This window comes from Papio anubis, chromosome 18 (genome assembly GCF_008728515.1).
Source record: "Papio anubis isolate 15944 chromosome 18, Panubis1.0, whole genome shotgun sequence".
In the NCBI taxonomy this organism is placed as follows: domain Eukaryota; kingdom Metazoa; phylum Chordata; class Mammalia; order Primates; family Cercopithecidae; genus Papio; species Papio anubis.
Window position 1 is genome coordinate 53720914 of NC_044993.1, and position 24953 is coordinate 53745866.

General features: G+C 36.5%; 1 protein-coding gene across 4 annotated transcripts in view; it reads right to left on the minus strand.

The window, feature by feature from the left end:
• The window catches only part of LOC101003272 (ATP-binding cassette sub-family A member 3-like), a 176598-nt gene that overhangs the window by 17171 nt on the left and 134474 nt on the right, over positions 1–24953 (minus strand). For all 4 annotated transcript variants that reach the window (XM_031658405.1, XM_031658406.1, XM_031658404.1 and 1 more), the window contains exons 23-24: positions 20570–20743; positions 14813–14991 (exon numbers count right to left, since the gene is read on the minus strand). In XM_031658405.1, the coding sequence (XP_031514265.1) occupies positions 14813–14991; positions 20570–20743 (353 nt within the window). The remainder of the gene's footprint in view (positions 1–14812; positions 14992–20569; positions 20744–24953) is intronic.

Here is a 24953-nt window from a genome sequence, read left to right on the forward strand (position 1 = left end):
GGTGAATCAGACACCTCATGAAAAATTGAAGCCACACTGAGATAAACAAATATGATTTGTTACAACCACAGAATGTTCAACACATAGAAAGAATAATAAGAACTGACTCTGTTTTATGAAGGAGAGAGAAAAAGTCAGTAAGACTTGATACGGAATAATTTTGAGACTTCCAGAATAACAGTTTAACAGGTCTGTAAACCTGTACCCCAGTGAAACTGGTGAAAGTTATTTTAAAATATAACCGCTTAAAGCCTTTAGTAATGATCCTGCCTTAGTCCATTTTCTGTTGCTTATAACGGAATACCTAAAACTGGGTAATTTATATAAAGAAAAGCAATTTGTTTATTGCAATTATGGAGACTGGGTAGTCCAAAGGCGTGGCTCAGCATCTGGTGAGGGCTTACTCCTGGTGGGGGCTTTCTACAGAGTCTGAAGGCAGCACAGAACATCACCTGGTGAGAGTGCTGACATGCTTAATCTCATGCTAACATGCTTACTCAGGTTGCTTTCCCTCTTCTTATAAAGCTACCAGTTCCACTTCCATGTTAACTCATCAATCCATTAATCAATGGATTAATCCATTCATGAAAGCAGAGCCCTCAGCATCCAATCACCTCTTAAATGCCCTACCTTTCAATACCGCCACATTGGGGGTTCTGTTCCCAACACATGAAATGTGGGAAACACATTCAAACCACAGCGGATCCTAAGGGCATACAGCAAATGAAGAAACATGTATTCAAGGAAATCTATTAGACTTGTTAAGAACAGTGAAATCCATGGTCCACATCCTCTCCTTCCTTCCCACAGGCCAGTGTGACAGAACGTTACTCTAGGCAGGTTCAGCCAAAAATATTAGACTCCCTTTTCCCCCAGCTTCCAATCAAGGGCTAAGGTATATTTCTATAAGGGGAAAAAGGTTAGCATGTCTCATCCCATCCTTAGCAACCTTTTGCAGAGGTTATGTTTTGGGTAAGTATAGCTATGACTTTGGGTCTCCCTTCTTCGACTCAGCCCCTACTCATAAGGTGAAGGCTACCTTGGGCATGAGGTGCTATACTGGGGACTGGGCCCTGGCTCATTCATAGGGAAAGGGTTTTATGCTTGGAGAGGCAAGCCAAGAAGACCAGAGACTACTGTCCTCCACTGAACATCCAGCCCTGAAGCAGAAAAGCATTCCATTATCCCAGCTCAGAGGTTTTGCCTAGGGGGAGAGTTGGGCCATAAGACAGAGAACACCTCTGCTCTCCCCAATTTAATTGACTTAATTTGAAACAGAGGATGGAGGAAGTTAAAGCCTAAAGATGCTGTAAAAAACAGACCAGGTGCAGTGGCTCACACCTGTAATCCCAGCACTTTGGGAGGCCAAGGTGGGTGGATCACCTGAGGTCAGGAGTTCAAGACCAGCCTGACCAACATGGAGAAACCCTGTCTCTACTAAAAATACAAAATTAGCTAGACATGGTGGTGCATACCTGTAATCTTAGCTACTCGGGAGGCTGAGGCAGGAGAATCATTTGAACCCGGGAGGGGGAGGTTGCAGTGAGCTGAGATTGCACCATTGCACTCCAGCCTGGGCAACAAGAGTGAAACTCCATCTCAAAAAAAAAAAAAAAAAAAAAAAAAAAAAAAAGGAAGTTTTGATGGAAAGCAATTAAGAGGTGACTGATAGCTAGCTCCATTACAGGTATAAATCAAACCATATGCTAGGTAGTTTACTGAAGAGAACCAAGGAAAAAGACAGCTACGAAGAGCCCTCCTGGGGTAAAGATGAAGCTTAAACCCTGACTTCAAATTACCCATATAATTTAATTGGATCAGTTTTTGGAGAAATTCACACCCCAGGGCATTGTTGAAACCAATAAGAAATAAGAGATTAGTCAAGTTTAATAGCTGGATTAATATTAAACTTAGTGGAGTTTAATAGCTGGATGTAATCATGAAAAGAGACAGTCAAGAACCCTGCAAAAATCACTGTCATCCAGGGATGACTGTGCCCATGCCCAGGTCTGCACCCTCTGAGGAACAACCTCTGAGGCTTCACACAGGAAGTGAAAGACTTCACTGAAACTGCTCAGCAAGTCACTAAACAATAAACTAGCAAACAGCAACAACTCCCTTGGTGAGAATAGTACCCACGGTTACCAACCTATATTATCAAAAAAGTTCAGAGCTCAGTTAAAAAAAAAATTACAACACATGCAAAAAAAAATAAAAGTTTGTGTCACATATAGGAAAAAAACCAGGCAACAGAAACTGTGAAAGTGACCAGACATCAGTTGTAACAGACAAAAGCTTTAAAGTAACCATTACAAATATATTCTAAAAGTAAAGGAAACCATGCTTAAAGAAATGAAGAAAGGTATTATGGCAATGTCTTATCAAACAGAGAATAATGAGATACAGATTATTAAAAAGGAACCAAATATAGGTTCTGGAGTTGAAAAGTACAATAACTGAAATGAAAAACTCAGTAGAGGAGCTCAATAGTAGATGTGAAGAAAGAATTAGCAAACATGAAGATCGGCAGAAAGAGATAATGCAGTCTGAAGAACAAAAAGAAAACTAATGAAGAAAAACAGTCTCAGGGGAATTTGGGACAACATTAGGCGTATCAACATTCCCATAATGGGTATGCCAAATAGAAAGTAGAAAAAGGAACAGAAAAATTTTTGAAGAAGTAATGGCTAGAAACGTCCTAAATATGATGAAAAATATTAACCTACACATCAAGGGGGCTTAACGTACACCAAGCAGGATAAACACAAAGACGTCTATACATAAATATATCAGTACATTTGCTGAAAGCCAAAGACAAGGAAAAAATCTCTTGAAATAAGAAAGAGAAAAACACTCATAACCTACAAAAGAACCCCAGTAGGTTGACAACTGACTTCTTATTAGAAACAATAGAAGGCAGAAAGCAGGGGAATGACATGTACGAAGTGCTGAAAGAAAAAACAAAAACAAACAAACAGAAAACTATCCCCAAGAATCCTATGTCCAGCAGAGCTATGTTTAAACAATAAAGGCAAAATAAGGACATTACCAGATAACAATTTTAAGAAAATGTTGCTAGCTGACCTGCTCTACAGGAAATCCTAAAGGAAGTTGTTCAGTCACAAGCAATTGACCCCAGACAGAAATTTGAATCCATATTTATAAAGACATGGAATAAATATCAATAATAAATAATTATTTAATCCATGCTTATAAAGACAATTATGGAATTAAGAAATGGCATAAATGCATGTTTCTTCTCCTTTCTTCCATTAGCTGACTTAAAGAACAACTAACTGTACAAAATGATATGTATATACTTTTTTGTATGTTTGGGCCTATAACAGAGAAATATAATATATTTGCCAATAATAGCACAAAGAAGGTGGGAGTGAGCAAATCTGTGTTCTTCTAAATAAATGACACTAGATGGTAACTCAAATACATAGGAACAAATGAAGAAAACCAGAAATGGTAAATACAATGGTTAGTATAACAAGGGCTAAAAATACATATTTGCTGTCCATTCTTCTCTTAGTTTATTTAAAAGACATGGATGCAGCTGGAAACCATCATTCTTAGCAAACTATCACAAGAACAGAAAACCAAACACCGCATGTTCTCACTCATAGGTGGGAACTGAACAATGAGATCACTTGGACTCAGGAAGGGGAACATCACACACCGGGGCCTATCACGGGGAGGCGAGAGAGGGGAGGGATTGCATTGGGAGTTATACCTGATGTAAATGACGAGTTGATGGGTGCTGACGAGTTGATGGGTGCAGCACACCAACATGGCACAAGTATACATATGTAACAAACCTGCACGTTATGCACATGTACCCTACAACTTAAAGTATAATAAATAAATTAAAAATAAATAAATAAATAAATAAAAGACAAAACATTACATAAAGTAATAAGTATGATAATGTATTGCTGGGTCTATAACATGTAGATGTACTATGTATAATAATAGAAAAAAGAGGAATAATAGATAATACCGATATATAGGAATAAAGTTTTTATATCTCACTGAAATTAATTTAGCATTAAACTGAGGTAGATTTTAATAAGTTGAGTAGATTTGATAAGCGAAGCATATTGCAAGTCCTAAAACAACTACTAAGGAAATTACTCAAAAAACATAGTGAAAAAATAATTGAAAGAATTGAAATGTTACTTTATAAAATTTTCGCTAATTGCAAAGGAAAGCAGCAAAGGATGAACAGAAGAACAAACAAATGATACAGAAAAAGTGTAAAATGGAAATATATCCAACTATATCAATAATGACATTAAATGTGAATGGATTAAACAATGCAAACACAAGGCAGAAACTGTCAGACTGGATTTTTAAAGCCGCAACTATATGCTGTTGTGATGGTTAATTTTACATGTCAACTTGGTTAGGCCATAACAGGCAGATATTTGGTAAAACACTAATCTAGATGTTGGTGTAAAGATATTGAAACCACCTTTGCAAAAATTATAACTGAGAAAATTATGACAGTGAAAGAGATCTAACCTAACAGACTCCATCATGCTTCCAACCTCCAAGCTGTCCTGGCTCATTCCTGGGCATAGGCTGCATTAACTTTAGGAGGAACTTAGTTTGTAGTTTAACTTTAAAACAAATACAATAACAACATTTTCCCAAAACAACCCTTTTCCTGCCTGGGGACTAGACTGTCTTTGCAGGACTAACAAATTAGTTACAAGATTAGAAATCATGGTTTAGGGGTCATTTGGCTAAAGGCTGCAAGATTGTGAACCTCCCCAAATTGCTCTGCGGGTAACATGACTGATCTTAGGTTAAAACCTAAGATGCTTTGCAGACCCTGTACTCAATGGATCAGCTGGCACGACCCAGATTGATAAACTGACCCATCTGGTCTTGGCCCTCACGCAGGAGCTAACTCAGCACAAGAGGACAACTTTGACTCCCTAAGATCTCATCTCAGACCTGACCAATCAACACTCCCCACTTTCTGACCTCCTACCCACCAAATTATCCTTAAGAATCCCAATCCCCAAGTTTTGGGGCAGACTGATTTGAGTAATAATAAAACTCCAGTCTCCCATTCAGCAAGCTCTGTGATTTAAACTATTTCTCTACTGCAATTCTCCTGTTTTGATAAATCAGCTCGGTCTTGGCTGTGGGAAAGGAGAACTCGTTGAGTGGTTACAATATTTTAAAATCTTCCCTGGGTCTCCAGCCTGCTAGCCTACCCTTCAGATTTTAAACATAACAGCATCCACAATCATGTGAGCCAATTTCTTAAAATCTCAATCTCAATCAATCTCTCTCTTTCTGATAGTCCATGACTGATGTGGCAACAAAGATCTGAAACCACTGGACACTCATAATCAAATTCTTACAAGAGGCAAGATACTGGGTGACCACGTATCCATATGTATGATACTGGTCAATGTATGATTTTTGTCAAACTAACAAGCATAATGAGATTAGCTAGATGCTTCTAATTTTGCAGGACAAAATAGGGAAAGAAAAGGATAAGCTTAGGGATTCAAATTTCCAGATGAAGGGCTACATAAATGTCCTTAAATGTCTACGTCTGTCAAGAAAGAGACTCATACAGCCACAGGGCTGAGATTGCTAAAAAAAAAAAACCCCACAGCCTCATTCTGTGGGTGGCTGAATTACAACACAAATTGAATTCCCAACTTTGCAGAGTAACTACCATTAAAGTGAAGGCATTGCTTAGGAAGGAATGATATCCTGAAGACTGGAATGTGGACAAATGAGAAGATTCTGATGAAGCTGGGAACGATGAACTCCTACATTCTTATGAGACTTGTTTGCCAGTAGAAGCAGGTTCTCTGTACCTATGTAAAAAAATTAACACTACTGCAGGGCGCGATGGCTCACGCCTGTAATCCCAGCATTTTGGGAGGTCGAGTCAGGTGGATCATGAGGTCAGGAGATTGGGACCATCCTGGCCAACATGGTGAAACCTTGTCTCTACTAAAAATACAAAAATTAGCTGTGTGTGGTGGCAAGCACCTGTAGTCCCAGCTACTCAGGAGCCTGAGGCAGGAGAATCGCTTGAACCCAGGAGGTGGAGGTTGCAGTGAACTGAGATCACACCACTGCACTCCAGCCTGGTGACAGAACGAGACTCCATCTAAAAAAAAAAAAAAAAAAAAAAAATTAACACTGCTTTGTCTAACAAAACTATAATGGCCTCCCCTGAAGTAGATGTCTTGCAAAACATTGCTGATTCTTCTCAGGACCCGCCTCCACACCTCTTTGGTTTTAGAGCCATAACTAGAGTCATTTCTACCAGGCCGCTAAAGGTGAGGTACAAAGTGTGACTTATGAGGAGCTATGCTACACTCCAAAAGAACCACAGCACCAGTCAGGTCCCCATATCCTCCAGACTCCAAGTACTTAAGTACTTACAGTACTGAGCCTCCAGTCCTGCCCGGACACCAGGACAGATACCAAAGTCCCAGGATCCAGGCCATATTTTGTCCCCGGAGCACCCCACCATCTACAGTGTGGAGCTGGCTCCCACAGCCCTACACCTCAGGACTTCCCCAACACCAGGCTGACCTTCATAGCCCTAGTCATCAAGTTGGTACTCACAGACTGAGCCTTCAGGCCTTACTCGGTGGATACAGGCCACAGATGGGGCACAGAGCAGCCCCTGTGGTCGCAGGCTTCAGTCCAGTGAAACAGACTTGATCTCCACAAAGAACCTAAGCTATGGACCAGTCTCCAAACCAGGCAGTCTTTGGACCCACTCCAATACCAGGTCAGCCCTACAGATTCAGGCTCCAGGCCTATCTCAGGGCCAGGACAGTGCCAGTGGCCCTGGGCTCTGAACCATACCCAGAACTTGGCTGACTTCCATAGTCATAAGTCCCAGGCCAGATCCAGTGGCTCCAGGTACTAGGCTAGCATCCATGATCTTAGAACTCAGACCAGCGCCCATGGAACCAGGCTCCATGCTGGCTCTAGCACCAGGCTGGCTTCACCTTCCAGGATGGCCCTTATGGTCCCATGCTCTAGCAGACCCTGGGTTCAATCTTTTCCCAGTAGACCTAATAACCTGGACCACCAGGGGATACAGGCTTCAGGACCAACCTTATGGTCCCAGGCACCATACCTACCTAGCTGCTATCCCTGGCAAAAGAACAGCTTGCCCAAAGACTCCAGCAGCAAATCTGTACTTGAAACAGTCTGCTCAGAATCTCTGAACAGCTGACAGGTAAAAGGTTTTCCTGGAAAAAGCCAATCTACAAAAATTGGAATTAGTTCCTACTTATTCAAATGTGCATACATCAAAGTAAGGCAAAAACAAAAACAAAAAAACAAAAACAAAAAAACATAAAGAACAAAGGAGATCATAATGCCACCAACACCAAAACAAAAAAACACAAGTCTCTCCCAGGAGCTGACACTCTTCAAAATGATACACAAATAGTCTGACAAAGAATTCAAAATAATCGTTTTAAGGAATGTCAAACATACTTCAAGAAAATATAATAACAACAATGAACAAGTCAATTAAATCAGGTAAACAATAATGACTCAAATGAGAAATTTAACAGAGAGACTGAAATTATTTTTTAAAAAAATCTAACAAAAATTCTGGAGCTGAGAAATACAACAAATTTGAGATAAAAATTGCAGTAGAGAGCATGAACAGAAGACTTGATCAAGCAAAAGAATGAATCTGTAATTCATTTGAACATGCAGACAAGTTATTTGAAAACAGACAGAAAAGGAAAAGGATTAAAAATAATGAAAAAGAATAAAGAAATCTTATGGGATTTATTAGATAGCATCAAAAGAGCAAATACGAGTTAGCAAAGGAGAAGAAAAAAGTAAATGGTTAGACAGTTTGTTTAAAGAAATAATAGCAGAATACTTTACAAATTTGGGGAAAGTTATACATTTCCAGGTACAGGAGGGTCAAATATGTTCAATCAGATTAAATTTAAACAATACTACACCAAGACATATGAAAATCAAATTGTCAAAAGTCAAGCACAAAAAGAGGATCTTGAAAGTGGCAAGAGAAAAAAGCAAATAACATATATAAAGGAGATCCAATAAGGCTAGCAGCGAATTTCTCAACAGAGATCTAACAAACCAGAAGAGAGTAGGATGATGTATTTAAAGTGCTCAAGGGAAAACAAAACTGTCATTCAAGAATCCTATACCCTGCAAACTTGTCATTCATAAATGGAGAGATAAAGGCTTTCCCAGGAAACAAAATCTAAGGGATTTCATTACTACCAGACCTCAAGATTGTGATTACTTACAAGAGATGCTAATAAAATTTTTTCAAGATGAAAGAAGAGGGTGCTAATGAGTAACAGAAAAACATATGAAAATATGAAACTCACTGGTAAAAGTAAACATACAGTCAAATGCAGAATACTCCAATATTGTAATGGCGGTATGAATTACTTCTAACTTTAGTATAAAGGTTAAAAGACAAAATGTGGTATGTTCTTAAGGGACATATAATATAACGGAAAGTAAACTGTAACATTACAAATTTTAAATGTGGAAAGAGAAGGAGTAAAATTGTGGAATTTTAAAATGTGATCAAAATTGAGTTACTATCACCTTAAAGTAGCCTACTATAACCATAAAAATTTCTTGGGAAGCCTTATGGTACATGCAAAACAACAAAGCAGATAAAAAGAGATAGAAAATAAAGACTTAAAGCATACCAGTAGAGAAAATTATTTAATCAATAAGGTGATTGCAAGAGAGAGAAAAAAGGAACAAAGGATCTACAAAATAATCATAAAACAACAAAATGAAGGTAGTTACCCATCAATAATTATGTTCAATTTAAATGAATTAAATTCTCCAATCAAAAGATACAGAGTAGCTGAAATATATGCTATCTACAAGGACTCATTTCACCTGTAAGGACATACCTAGACTGAAAATGAAGGGATAAAAATAATATTTTATACAAATGGAAACCAAAAAAAAAAGAGCAGGAGTAGCTATGCTTAGATGAAATAAGTTTTAAGTCAAAAATTGTAAAACAAGACAAAGAAGGTCATTATATCATGATAAAGGAGACAATTCATCAAGAGGATGTAGCAATTATAAACATACATGCACCCAACTTCAGATCACATAAATATATAAAGCAAGTATTAATAGATCTGAAGGGAGAGATAGACAGTAATACAAGAATAGGAAAGTAGGAAAATTCAATACCATACTTAAATAGCAACTCATACGTTCAGAAAATGAATACAGAAACACTGGACTTAAGCAACATTTTAGACCAAGTGGAATTAATAGACATATGTAGTACATTTGATTCAACACCAGTAGAATACAAATTCTTCTATAGTGTGCCCAGAACATTCTCCAGGAGAGTTCATATGTTAGGCTATAGTACACATCTTAACACATTTCAAAAGACTGAGATCATACCAAATATCTTTTCTGATCACAATGATATCAGACTAGCAATCAATAACATGAGTAATTTTGGAAACTTCACAAATACATAAAAATCAAACAATATACTTCCAAATAATGAGTTAAAGAACAAATTAAAAGGGAAGTTTAAATCTTGAGATAAATGAAAGTGGAAACACAACATAACAAAACATAGATGCAAAAGTTCTCAACAAAATATTAGCACAAATAGTATTTCTCACAAAATACTAGCAATGTGATTGAGTTCTCAATTAAACTCAATAGCACATCAAAAGGATCATTTACCATACCAAGTGGCATTTATCCCAAGAATACAAGGATGGTTTAACATAACAGAAATCTATAAATGTGATACCACATTAATCGAAGAAAGGACAAAAACATATGATTCATATGAATAAATGCAGAAAAAGCATTTGACAAAATTTAACATCCTTTATGATAAAAAGACTCTCAACACATTAGGTATTAAAAGAATGTACCTCAACACAATAAAGGCCATATATGACACACCTACATCAAACATCATACTCAATGGAGAAAAATTGAGAGCTTTTTCTCTAAGATCAGGAATAAGGCAACGATGTCCATTCTTGCCACTTTTATTCTGCATAGTCCTGAAAGTCCTAGTTAGAGCAATTAGGCAAGAAAAAGAAATAAAAGTTATCCAAATTGAAAAGGAGTAAATTGAATTGTCCCTATTTGCAGATGCCATGACCCTAGAAATAGAAAACCCTAAATATTTCACCAAAAATATGTTAGAACTAACAAATGAATTTAATAAATTTGTGGGATACAAAATCAACATTCAAAAATCAATATTTCTATTCACTAATAACTACCTATCAAAAAATCCAAAAACCAATCTCATTCACAATAGCATAATACTTAGCAATAAATTTAATGAAAGAGCTGAAAGGTCTGCAAACCAAAAACTATACAACAGTGACTAAATATTTTGTAGAAGACAAAATCAACAGAAGATATCCTGTGTTCATGGATTGGAAAATTTAATATTGTTAAAATATTTATGTCATCCAAAGTAGTCTGCAGATTCAATGCCATCCCTATCAAAATTCCAATGGCCCTTACCACAGAAATAGAAAAGACAATTCTCAGATTCATATGAAACCCCAAAATACCTCCAAATAAATAGCCAAATAAATCTTGAGCACATAAGAACAAAACTCCAGGCATCACACAACTTGATATCAAAATCTACTACAAAGTAACAGTAGTCAAAGCAATGCAGTACTGGTACAAAAGCAGACATACAGAATAACAGAGGAGAACAGAAAGCCCAGAGATAAAATTATGCATTTAAGGTCAAATATATTCAGCAAAGGTGCCCAAAAGACACAGCGAGGAAGACAGTTTCCTTAATAAATGCTATTGGGAAATTTGAAGATCCACATGCAAAAGAATGAAGTTGGACCCTTATCTCACTCAATAGAAAAAAAATGAACTCAAAGTGGATTAGAGACTTAAACTTAAGGCCTGAAACTGCAAAATTCCTAGAGGAAAATACAGGGTAAGAGCTTCTTTACATTGGTCTGGCAAAGGTTTTTTTCAAATAATCCACAAAGCACATGCAACAAAAGCAAAAATAGACAAATAAAATTGCATGAAACTAAAAAGTTTCAGCAGAGTAAAATAAACAATAGAGTGAGGAGACAGCCTATGGATTGGGAGAATATATCTGCAAACCATTTATCTCATAAGGGATTAATATCCAAAATATATAAACAATTACAACAACAGAATAGTAAGAAAACAAATAATCTGATTTAAAAATGGCAAAAGACCTGAACAGACATTTTTTGAAACAAGACATATGAATGGCCAAAAGGTATGCAAAAGATGTTCAACACCCCCAACGCTGACACCGCCACTGGCGCGAACGTGCAGACATTGGCAACCCCACGCCCTGGTGCCGCCCCACTGCTGCTACAAATGCGCACAAGGATGTTGGCAGCCTCATCCACCCTGCGCTGCCAATGCTGCCTTTGGGAGCACAAGCACCACGGAGGCCAACAGCGCCATGCTCACCAGTGCCCCACTCTCGCCATCACTGTTGCAAGCATGAGTGTGAGCACCAACACTGGAAACCCCAATCCCAGCCCTCACCGCCAGCACCCCGCCCTTACCACACCACCACTGTAACTTGTGCAAGCTCAGCAGGCATGCGACAGCCTTGCTTCTGACAGTACCCCAATCAGCTGAGGCGTGTGCACCTCGCTGTACCGCTGTGGCTGCTGGCACAGGCAAGCAAGCATGGATCCCGCTGCCGCTGCCCCAGTGAAGTGCTTTGGCCCACGCCACTCCTTGGAGTGTTCTGGCCAGTGAACTGGGACCACTTCAGCCCCTCCAGTGCAGCAGATTCCTAACTTCCAGGGGCCAGGGAACAAAGCTGTGGGCCCAGGACCAGCTCCTCAGAGATAGAGCATGCAGCCCAAGAGTGCTGAGCTGAGACTTAGCCCCCTAAAGTCTTCCAGAAACAAAGCAGTCAACTGAACCCACTTTATACCACAATCAAATCCCCAAGGGCATAAAAAAGATACAAGCAAAAAACAAACAAACAAACAAACAAATAAAAAAACACAAAAAACCAACCCATCCAAAGGACAGCAATTTCAAATATTGAAGGAACATAAGCCCACACAGATGAGAAAGAACCAGTGCAAGAACTCTGGCAACTCAACAAGCCAGAGTATCTTCTTACCTCCGAACAACCACACTAGTTCCCCAGCAGTGATGGTTCATACCCAGGCTGAAATGGCTGAAATGACAGAAATAGAAATCAGAATATGGATAGGAACAAAGATGATCAAAATTTAGGAGAAAGTAAAAACCCAATCCAAGGACTCTAAGGAATATGGTAAAACAATACAAGAGATGAAAGATGAAGTGGCCATTTTAAGAAAGAATCAAGCTGATCTTATAGTGCTGAAAAACTCACTTCAAGAATTCTGTAACACACACTTCAAGAATTCTATAATACAACTGCAAGGATTAACAGCAGAATCAAGCAAGCTGAGGAAAGAAGCTCACCTCAAAGACCAGTTCTCTGAAATAACTGAGTCAGACAAAATAAAGAAGAAACAACAAAGAAGAATGAACCAAACCTGAGAAATATGGAATTATGTAATGAAATAAAATCTATGACTTACTGCTGTCACTGAAACAGGGAGAGAAAGCAAGAAACTTGGAAAATATATTTCCGGATATCATCCATGAAAATTTCCCAAACCTCACTAGAGACACCAACATCAAATTCAGGAAAAGCAAAGAACCCCTATGAGATACTATACAAGATAACCATCCTCAAGACACATATTCGTCAGATTTCTCAAGGTCAAAATGAAAGAAAAAATGTTAAAGGCAGCTAGAGAGAAGGAACAGATCACCCACAAAGAGAACCCCATCAGGCTAACAGTGGATCTCTCCGCGGAAACCCTACAAGCCAGAAGAGATTGGGGGCCTATATTCAGCATTGGTAAAGAAAAGAAATTCCAACCATCAATTTCATATTCAGCCTAAGTTTCATAAGCAAAGGAGAAATAAGATCCTTTTGAGACAAGCAAATGCTAAGGGAATTCATTGCCACCAGACCTGCCTCACAAGAGGTCGTGAAGGGAGTGCTAAATATGGAAAGGAAAGACCATCACAAAAACACACTTAGGTAAAAGAGCCTTGACACTATAAAGCAACTCTACAATCAAGTCTACATAACAACCAGCCAATGACATGATGATAGGATCACGTTCGCATATATCAGTATTAACCTTGAATATAAATAAGCTAAATATCCCAATTAAAAGGCACAGGGTGGCAAGTTGGATGAAGAAGCAGGACTCAGCTGTATGCTATACTCAAGAAATCCATCTCACATGCAATGATACTTACAGGCTTAAAGTAAAGAGATGGAGAAAAAGCTAAGCAAATGGAAAACAGAAAAAAAGAAGGGTTGCTATTCTAATTTCACACAAAACAGATTTTAAACCAACAAAGATCAAAAAAGACAAAGAAGGGCATTACATAATGGCAAAGGGTTCAATTCAACAAGAAGACCTAACTATCCTAAATATGTATGCACCCAACACAGGAACACCCAGATTCATAAAGCAAATTCTTGGAGACCACAAAGAGGCTTAAATAACCACACAATAATAGTTGGAGACTTCAACACCTCACTGACAGTATTAGACAAATCATGGAGGCAAAATATTAACAAAGATATTCAGGACCTGAACTCGACATTGACCATATGAATCTAAACGACACCCACAGAACTCTCTACTCAAAAACAGAACACACATTCTTCTTATCTGTGCATAGCACATACTCTAAAATTGACCACACAACCAGCCATAAAACAGTCTTTCACATATTATTAAAAAAAACCCCACAAAATCATACCAACCACACTTTTGGACCACAGTGCAATAAAAATAGATATCAATATGAAGAAGATTGCTCAAAACCTTACAATTAAATGAAAATTAAATAATCTGCTCCTGAATGACTTTGCATAAACAATGAAATTAAGGCAGTAATAAAAATCAGAAAAAGATACATAAAAAAAGAAAGAAGACAACAGACAAATATCCCTGATGAATACTGATGCAAGAATTCTCAACAAAATACTAGCAAACTGAATTCAACAATACATTACAAAGATCATTTTATCATGTCCAAGTAGGATTTCTCCCAGGGATGCAAGGATGGTTTAAGATACAGAAACCAATCAATGTGGTACATCATGTCAACATAATGAAGGACAAAAACTATATAATCATTTCAATTGATGCTGAAAAAGCATTTGATAAAATTCAACATCCATTCATGATAAAAACCCTAAAAAATGAGTATAGAAGGAACGTACCTCAACATAATAAAAGCCATATGTGACAGACCCATAGCAGGCATGCTATTCACAATACCCAAGATTCGAAAGTAACCTAACTACCCATCAATGAACGAATGGATAAACAAAATATGATACTTATACACAATGGAGTACTTTTCAGCCATGAAAAAGAATTAGATTATCAGTGAAATAGAAAATAGTCAGCATTAGAGAAAATTCATAAAGACAAAATCTGGACCTTTGAAATGACCAACAAAAAGAATGCAATTTAGTGTAGGTAATTCTATCTCAATATAGGTTAAGAAAATACAATCTTGTAGACACAGATTTTTCTTTCATCAAATAACTTCCAAGCTTCCTGAGTAGCTGGGACCACAGGAGCATGCCACCAGGCTGGCTAAGGTAACAGTATATAGATACATACCTCTCAGACCTAATTTTCAATTCTCTTAGAGTTGTTTTTAAATTATTCCACACTTGAGTACTTACTTTCCTGTATCGCTTGTAGATACCAAAGTAAATGTATTGATTGAGGAATGTTCTTAGTCTCCATGAAGTAGTCTCCCAAAAGAAAATCAACACAAGGAAAATAAAGCCTGCAGTACTCATGTCAATCAAATACTTTCCAATCATAGGCTCTTCCAAAGAATAAATATTCTTCTCAGTATCTGAAATTGGCAAAAAAGAAAATACAAGACGGCTAATCTTAGTGCACAACATTGATACTATGAATGAACAAGAACTCGGAAAACAACAAAGAAAAAATATAGTATAAAATCAAATATTAGACTAAATTGAGACAAGGTATTTAGTGTGAGAAGTACTTATCCTGCTACAAAAATGCCATTTGAACAATAAATTTTGGAGATCACCTTCATTAACATAATGCATGGTAATTAAGTAAGCATATGTATATTAATATATTTATTTATCTGTCTAATAATCATTGCTTACTATGAACAATATATCCCAAATCCTTTCAGAAATGTGAAATCTTAAGTTGCTAATTAGAAGAAAGCTTTAAAGTACAAATACTCTTGGAAAAGAAGACACACTCGCCTTTAAACAATGTAAAACTGACCATTAGCTGACACTTGTAAAACTTTCTTGGAAAGTTCATGAATAAAAGGCACAGAATTCATGTTATAAGAAAATGATAGCCTGGCACAGTGGCTCACGCCTGTAATACCAACACTTTGGGAGGCCGAGGCACGCGGATCACCTGAGGTCAGGGCTTTGAGACCAGCCTGGACAACATGGTGAAACCTCGTCCCTACTAAAAATACAAAAATTAGCCAGGTGTGGTGGCTGGCACCTGTAATCCCAGCTACTTGGGAGGCTGAGGCAGGAGAATCACTTGAACCTGGGAGGCAGAGCTTGCAGTGAGCCGAGATCGGGCCATTGCACTCCGACTGGATGACAGAGCAAGACTCCATCTCAAAAAAAAAAAAAAAAAATCCTGTTATAAGAAAATTATAAACTTTCCTCTCCTTGTTTTAAAAAAGGATATTTTAGAATAGTTTTAGATTTACAGAAAAATTGTAAAGAGAGTAGAGCGCTCCACATATCTGGTACCCAGTATCTCTAATAACATATACTAGTAAGATACATGTTACAATTAATGAATTTTAATACATTATTATAACTAATGTACCTAATTTATTCAGATTTCCTAGTTTTTAAAATATAATGTCCTTTTTCTGTTCCATGCTCCAATCCAGATACCACATTACATTTAATAGCCATGTCTTTTAGGTTCCTCTTGGCTGTGATAGTTTCTTGGATTTTTCTCATTTTTAATGGCATTGACATTTTTGAGGAGTACTGGGGGTCAGGTATTTTGTAGAATACGATCTGGGAGACCCTCAACTGGGATCTATATAAGGTTTTTTTTTCATGATTAGAATGAGGTTATGGGTTTTTGGAAGGAATACCGCAAAGGTAAAATTCAATCTTTATCATATTTAAAAGGAGAGCTCCATACACTCAAAGCGAATTATTTACTGCTGACGTTGCTCTTGGTCACTTGATTGAGGTGGTGTTTTTCAGTTTTCTCTGCTATAAAGTTTTTCCTTTCTTCCCCCTTTATATACTAGAAATTATATATTTGAATTCGAATAGATATATTTGAACATCATTTAAATAGATGTCAAACTAAATATCAGAATTACTTTAATAAATCAAAATAGACTTACAGATATTATTTGTTATATTTTGGGTTATAATCTAGTACTACCTTATTTTGTTGCTCAAACTGTTCTAGTTTTGGCCACTGAACTCTCCGTTTTTCGGAATCACATTTTATAAGTCTTTGTCATTGATGTATAGAAATGCAATTGAATTTTATGTTTGTATTTATTCTGAGTTCAGCAACCACATTAATTATTATAGAATCTAATAGTTCATTAGGGGATTATTTCAGATTTCTGGGTAGACCATTATATCTACTATTATTTCATCTTTTACATTTCTCATACTTTAGAATTATGTTTTAAAAATACTTGACTCATATCAAAGACTATATGGTATAATATTTATGCATATATATATGTATATTATTTTTTGAGACTGAGTCTCACTCTATCACCCAGGCTGGAGTGCAGTAGCACGATCTTGGCTCACTGCAACCTCCACCTTCCAGGTTCAAGCGATTCTCCTGTCTCAGTCTCTTGAATAGCTGGGTGCATGCCACCACACCCGGCTAATTTTTGTATTTTTAGTAGAGACAGAGTTTCACCACATTGGCCAGGGTGGTCTCGAACACCTGACCTCAAGTAATCTGCCCACCTTGGCCTCCTAAAATGCTAGGATTACAGGCGTGAGCCACCGCACCTGGCCTTATTTATAAATTTTAAGAATAATATCATAATGGCATCTATAAGCCAAGCCTCAAAATGAAAAGTTTACAAATATTGTAAACAGAATACTTATGTGATCCTTCACTTTTCTATTCTCCACAGGTAACTGCTATGATGAAGTGTGTTCTGATTTCCTGTGTTAATTACATACAAGTTGATCTTTACATGTATGCACTACCAATATTTTAATTTCTAAATTTGAGCTTTATAAAAACAGTATCGTACTCTCATATAGTTGTCTGAAGCCCATTTTCTCCTTATTTCTAAAATTCTCAAACATAAAGTGAAATCGAAATAATAGTAATAAAATAAACACTGTTCCCTCTGCATAGTATCAACATTGCTAACAGTTTGACACATTTTCTGGCCCCACCATAGGTGTATTCGTAAGTATGTCGCCTTTGTGTTTTTTAAAGGTTATTTTGTCATGTGCACTGTTTTTATTCCTTTTTGTCCTCCTTTCATACTTTGTATAAATGTATCCTACCTCTTTCTGGTGTGAACTGTGAATTCTCACGGACCATCAAAAACAGTAATTCTATGAAATGGTGATAATGGTTTGAGAAGATGACATGGTTGCTTGGTTTATGACAGCTATTTCTGTTGGTAGAGTGAAATATAGTTTCTTTACATGTAAATGTCTTTTTACTGGGGAGGGTGTGATGGGGTGGTGGTGGTAGTGTGGATACAGTTTTCTGATTTCCTGATAGCCTTTTGGTTCTTCAGGACCCTTAACTTATGCTGTATGTTTCCTTCTTTCTACATCTCAAGTCTCCAAGGGACAATTCTATCTTCCAAATTGTCCTGACTTTTCCCAGAAATTTTGTCTTCCCAAGAATGACAATCTTCCAAAAGTAATGAGACATCAAATCACAGATGTTAGAAGCTTAGAGCATCTAAGTAGAAAAAATGCCAATCCCTCCAACCACACTGAGATACATTCTAGTCACAAAAAGAATGCAGAGTGACAATAAACAATCTAAGGGCTCATCTTGTGATGTTAGAGAATTAATCTCCCAAATTTAGAATGTAGAAGAGGAAAATAATGTAGAAAATAAATTTTTAAAAATGCAATAAAAAATCAACAAAGTTGAAAACTTATTTTTTGAAGACTAACAAGATGATAAACTTCTTTTAAGACTGTTTAAAAAAACACAAGTGGCAAAAATTAGACAGAAATGAAAACGGAGACATCATTATTAATCCTACAGATGTTAAAAAGACCATAAGGTATTGTGAATAAATGTATTCCAATAAACTGGAAAATTTAGATGGAGTGAAATGGTCCTGTAAAAACTCAACTAACAACTCCTCACCCAGATTATTAATAAGATACCCAAATAATCCTCACTTAGAAATGTGAACAATTAAAAACCTCCCCAAAGGACAATCTCCATGCATAATTAACTTCACATATGAATTACACCCTATTTAAGAGGAAATAACACCAAACATTTAAGAAGATATGTTGGTAGATACACAAAGTCTTTGAGCAAATAAAAAATAGGAAGCACTTCTTACTTTGTTTATTTTTTATTTTATAAAGTTTATTTATTTATTTTTTTGAGATGGAGTCTCGCTCTGTTGCCCAGGCTGGAGTGTAGTGGGATGATCTTGGCTCACTGTAACCTCTGCCTCCCACGTTCAAGCAATAGTTGTGCCTCAGCTTCCCAAGTAGCTGGGATTACAGGCGTGCTACACCACGCCCAGCTAATTTTTGTATTTTTAGTAGAGACAGGATTTCACCATGTTGGCCAGGCTGGACTCAAACTCCTGACCTCAGGTGATCCACCTGCCTTGGTCTCCCAAAGTGTTGGAATTACAGGCATGAGCCACCATGCCCATCCTGTTTAATTTTTATACCAAATGTTGGTAAGTATTTCACTAAAAATTCCCAATAATTTTAGGTTAATCTTTTTAATAGACACAGACACAAGAATCCTTAATTAATATTAGTGAACTTAATCCACAATATATAACATTTAATATATCACAATAATGCTTGCTTTACCTAATTTATTACTTGATTTGTTATCATGTACCATTGCAAATTCAGCTTGTATAATTCACCATGTAGTTCAATGGAATAAATATGTAATTCAAGAGAATAAAGAAGAAAAGTTCAATAGAAGCAGTAAAAAACACCTGTTAAGATTGAACATGTATTCATAATTAAATAAACTAAACACAGAATAGAAAGAAACTTCTCGATTCTGATAAAGGGTTTCTATAGAAAACATCATTCTTGATAGTAAAATATTATAATGTTATCTTTTAAATTGAAACGAAACTGAAGGTCTATGATGACCAATTTGATTAAATTTGAACTATGTGTCTTTGACAAAGCAGGGAGTCAAGAACAAAAAATAAGTGTACATGGATTGGAAAATAAATACGTTATTAGCAGCTGCTTTGAATACATCCATTAAAATAAAAAATATACACCTAAATTATTAAAATAATTTTACAAGTTCAATAATATACAGAAAATGAACTTTTTCAACTGTATTTCTCTATATCAGCAACAAACAAAAATGACATTCAAAAAGTCATATCATTTATAATAGTATCAAAAGATACATAGGAATAAAATGAGCAACATAGTTGCAACACTTTTAAACTAATAACCACTAAACAGTATTAAATAAAAACGGTGAAGACAGAACAAATCCTTCCTTATGGGAATGCATTATGCAGTGGAAGAATAAAAACTTTGAATCCCAGTCTGGACCATAAGAGCTGTATGACACAGTCATTTTCCTCAAATGAGTATAAAAACAGGTAACTTGAGATTGTTGTGAAGACTTACAATAACGCAGGTAAAGTTAGTACATGGTTGATTATTAGTACTTCTTATTGTATATCTGATGACCACTTTAAACTTACCCTGGATTTGCTTTTGAGGCTTTATTATATTTATTTGTTTTGGTTTGGTTTTTTGAGATGGAGCCTGGCTCTGTCGCCCAGGATAGAGCGCAGTGGCACGATCTTGGCTCACTGCAACCTCTGCCTCCTGGGTTCAAGAGATTCTCCTGCCTCAGCCTCCTGAGTAGCTGAGATTACAGGTGCGCACCATCATGCCCGGCTAATATTTGTATTTTTAGTAGAGACGGGGTTTCTCTATGTTGGCCAGGCTGCTCTCGAACTCCTGACCTCAGGTGATCCGCCCACCTTGACCTCCCAAAGTGCTGGGATTACAGGCGTGAACCACTGCACCCAGACTGAGGCTTTATTATATTTAAGGAGGTTTTTTCCAGCCTTGTAAAAGGACTTATGTACCAAACACGTGTCCTGACGCTCTCCGATGAAGGAAGGGCAGATTCCCCACATGTTTTACAGCATGAACCTGAAGCTAATTTGCTAGACTTAGGGACCCTGAGGTACTTACTTGCTTTGCTACAATTTAGGTGGACAGGATGCTTCTTTAAGGTGGTGCACAATATCTTCACGTCGTAGATAGTTGTATACTGACTAACGCACTTTGCAAGGTTGTAATTGGGAAAGAGCAGCAATGAATTACGTACAACGGTTCTGGTGGTGTTTGAGATGTTGGTTAGCTTTTCTGAAAAGATAAGATTAGGTTATATTACAGGAAATCAACTATCCCCAGGACAACAAATCCTCCAGTGATGATCAAATCAAGCTCAGAAAATTGAAAACCAGACGATTATCTTTGAAGAACATTCCAGTGGCTGTCTGGAGTGGCCACTGCCATCAGTGACAAAGTTTGTGCTGACGATTATAGAATTCTGAAGCATTTTTGGTGAAGTGGGTATCCATATAAGTCTTCCTGGCACTTGATAGGGTCAGGAAGTCACTAGTGGCTATTTTTCAACACTTCTAACATGAATTGATTAAGGGAGTAAAGTACAGCCAGGAGATAGAGGCTAGAATTCAACAGTAGAGAATGGATAGGGCAAATTCTGAAACATTTGGGCGTTCAAGAAAATTTCAAAGAAACAAGCTGATAAGTTAATTAATGTCTTTCCAAAGAACGAAGTGCATATAAGTAATTAGAGACTAAGTTCCTGGGGATATGAACATGTTTAATTTAGGAATTTCCAGTGTAGAATTTTGATAATGCATTCATACATTTGGGAAGAGGACAAAAGACAGGTCTAAACAAAAAGTTCTCATAAAACACTTTGAGCAGGGAGAGATGGCCAAGACGTGAACCCTCAAACGCTAAAATTATGGCAAGTCGATCTTAACTTGATATGAGTCCTAAGTAGATCTTAACTTGATATAGAGAAAAATAATTGACACAGAATGAATAATTCTGGATATTGGCTTTTTGTACAGATGCAAAAAATATCAAGGGCTAACCCTACAGACTAGCACTGTCCAATAAAACTTTACATCATTATGGAAATACCCTATAAATCCTCTCTAAAGAATTCTAGGGAGGACCATATTTAATACGTGCTTCTTTGGCTTGCCTCGGCACATCTGTTCTTATACTTCGGTAACACTTCCTCAGATTTTATAGCATTTTTGACTAATGGTAGTTTATTTTCAGTCTATACACACTTTAATAACTTTTCTATATTACAGAATGGAATTAAGACTGATGTATAATGTTTAACAGAAGTGGCAATAGCTGTCATCCTCATCTAGTTCCCCATTTTTTTTTTTTTTTTTTTTTTTTTTTTTGAGACGGAGTCTCGCTCTGTCACCCAGGCTGGAGTGCAGTGGCCGGATCTCAGCTCACTGCAAGCTCCGCCTCCCGGGTTCACGCCATTCTCCTGCCTCAGCCTCCCGAGTAGCTGGGACTACAAGCGCCTGCCACCTCGCCCGGCTAAGTTTTTGTATTTTTAGTAGAGACGGGGTTTCACTGTGTTAGCCAGGATGGTCTCGATCTCCTGACCTCGTGATCCGCCCGTCTCGGCCTCCCAAAGTGCTGGGATTACAGGCTTGAGCCACCGCGCCCGGCCTTAGTTCCCCATTTTTAAAGGAAATGCTTTTGAAGAGTCAGTACTGCATACTATATTTGCTATAGGTTTCTGTACATGCATATGTCCATTATAAAGCTCAGCAACTTTTCTTCCTCTTAATCCTTGTTTACTAAATTTTTTTTTTACTATGTAGCAATGATTTATTTGTATTTATTAAGATTTTTATGTTTCCTCATTAATCCCTTAAAATGGGAATTTTGTTGATAGATATTTTAATATAAAAGTAAACTTCCTAGATTCAATTTGCTAATATTTTGTTCAGAATTTTTTGAATCTATATTCATGAATGAGAATAGTTTGTGATGATTTTGCCAGGGTATGGCATGGGGCTTTTGCTCATCTCATAGGAGGAGTTAAGAAGTAGCATCTTATGTTTTTATATGCTAACTGGAAGAATATATAGAACTCAGTAGTAAAGCCATCTAGGCCTTGTGTTTTCTTTGTAGAAATAATTTTAACTATTAATTTAATTACTTGAATACTTAAGTACAAATTAAATTTTCTAATTATTCTAAATCATATTCAGTGAAGTGTATTTTTTAGAAATGTAACAATTTGTTTAAATTTTTCACATTTGTTGGCCTAAAGTCATATCTTCTTAGATTTCAATGTTATAACAGCTATACAAATATACATACATATATATATTTATATAACAGCTATATAAATATATATATTTAAGTAATTCTCCCTGTCTCAGCCTCCCGAGTAGCTGGGATTACAGGCACCCACCACCACGCCTGGCTAATTTTGTATTGTTTTGCCAAGTTGGCCAGGCTGGTCTTGAACTCTTGACATCAGGTGATCTACCCGCCTCGGCCTCCCAAATTGCTGGGATTATAGGTGTGAGCGACCAGGCCCGGCCCCATTTTCTGTTTGGTTAAATTTTACTTTTATTTGTTCATTCTTTACACTTTCTTTGAATTTGTTAGGCTCTTATTTTTCTAACTATTTAAATTAGATAGTATGTTAGTTAAGTTTCAGGCTTTTTAATGTTAGCAGTTAAAGGTATAAAATTTCCTCCAATAACTCATTTGCTTCAGAGTATTTAAATTTCTCTTCAGTTCTAAATATTCTCTAATTTCTGTTATGATTCTCTCTTTGGCCCATTAACTATTAAAATGTGTTTTAAAATTCTCGATTTTGTGTTCTGTTTCTAGTTATCATTTTGTTACTCATTTTTAATTTAATTGCCTAATGGTCAGTAAATACATCATTACATATTAATTTTCATGATGTATCATCTGGGTCAGTTTCTGAGACTTATGTGTTTGAAAACATGATTTGGGAATCCATGTTCTGTGTATGTCCATTAACGCAAGTTTATTAACTGTACTGTTCAATATATAACATTCATTGATTTTCCCCACTGCTTTATCCATCAGTTACAAGAGAGGTATGTTCAAATCTCCTTCTGTAATGTTGTGTGTCTGCCTATTATTCCAACTGGTTATTTTGACTATATATATGTCTACATTATATTGGTATATAAGTGAAAATTTGGAATTCTTTTAACTTCATGCTCAATTGAATCTGCTATCATGTTGTAAACCTCTTTGTCTCTAGTAATTTTTAATGTTAAAAACATTTTTTCTCTTAATAGATTTTATGTTTAAAAATGCAATAAAAAATCAACAAAGTTGAAAGCTTATTTTTTGAAAAGACTAACAAGATTGATAAACCTCTTGTAAGATTAGTTAAAAAAATACAAGTGGCAAAAATTAGATATGAAAATGGTTATTTTTAGTCACTACTGTTTTATTTTTGTATTTTTCCTGTTACATCCTTTGCCATTCTTGCACTTTCTGTGTCTTTATTTTTTTAACTATGCCTCCTGTAAAATGCATGAAGCTAGAATTTGGGGTCAGGGAGAATCCAGAATGCAATCTTGTTTATTTAATGAGCACATTTTGTTGCTATTTAATTTTGCTAATGATATATTTGGGTTAATTACTATCATCATATTGCTTTGCCATGTATTCTTTTCTATTTCAATTTTTCTCCCTTCACCCATCTTTTGGATGTGACTTAGTTTTCTTCTGTATTGCTAGTATTTATGTGTTTCAGAAGTTATACTTTAAAAATATTCTTTCAGTGGTTACACAGGATATTTTAACCTGCCTATTTAAGTTTTATCTCCGGTTGCCTCAAAGATCTCTTCAGCCTTGGTGTTCTGAAATTTCCCAATGATGTGTCTAGGTGAGAATTTAAAACAATTCAGTCAGCTTCTGAAACTGAAGATTTGTCTTTGAATAATTCTGGAAATTCTCAGCCAAACATGAACCCCTTGTCTTCTATTATTTCTTTCTGAACTCTTTTTGACTGTACATTGGAATGTCTATCTTCCATGACTTTTAACATTCTTTCATATTTTCCATTTTTTAAATCTCATGGGATACATTATTTCTTTTGTTATCAGTTGTTGCAATTATTTCTGAAGAATTTTTAACAATTTTAGCTTTTATTTTAGATACAGGGGGTACCTGTACAGGTCTATTACCTGGGAATATTGTGTGATGCTGAGGTTTAGGGTATGGATCTCGTCACCCAGGCAGTGAGCACAGTACAGCATAGGCAGTTTTTCAACCCATGCCCCCTTCACTCCCTCCCCACTCTGGTAGTCTACAGTATCGATTGTTCTCATGTTTATGTCCATTTATGCTCAATGTTGAGCTCCCACTTATAAATGAGAACATGTAGTATTTGATTTTCTCTTCCTGTGTTAATTTGCTTAGAGTTATGGCCTCCAACTGCATCCATGTTGCTGCAAAGGATATGATTTCATTCTTTTTTTTTATGGCTGTGTAGTATTCCATG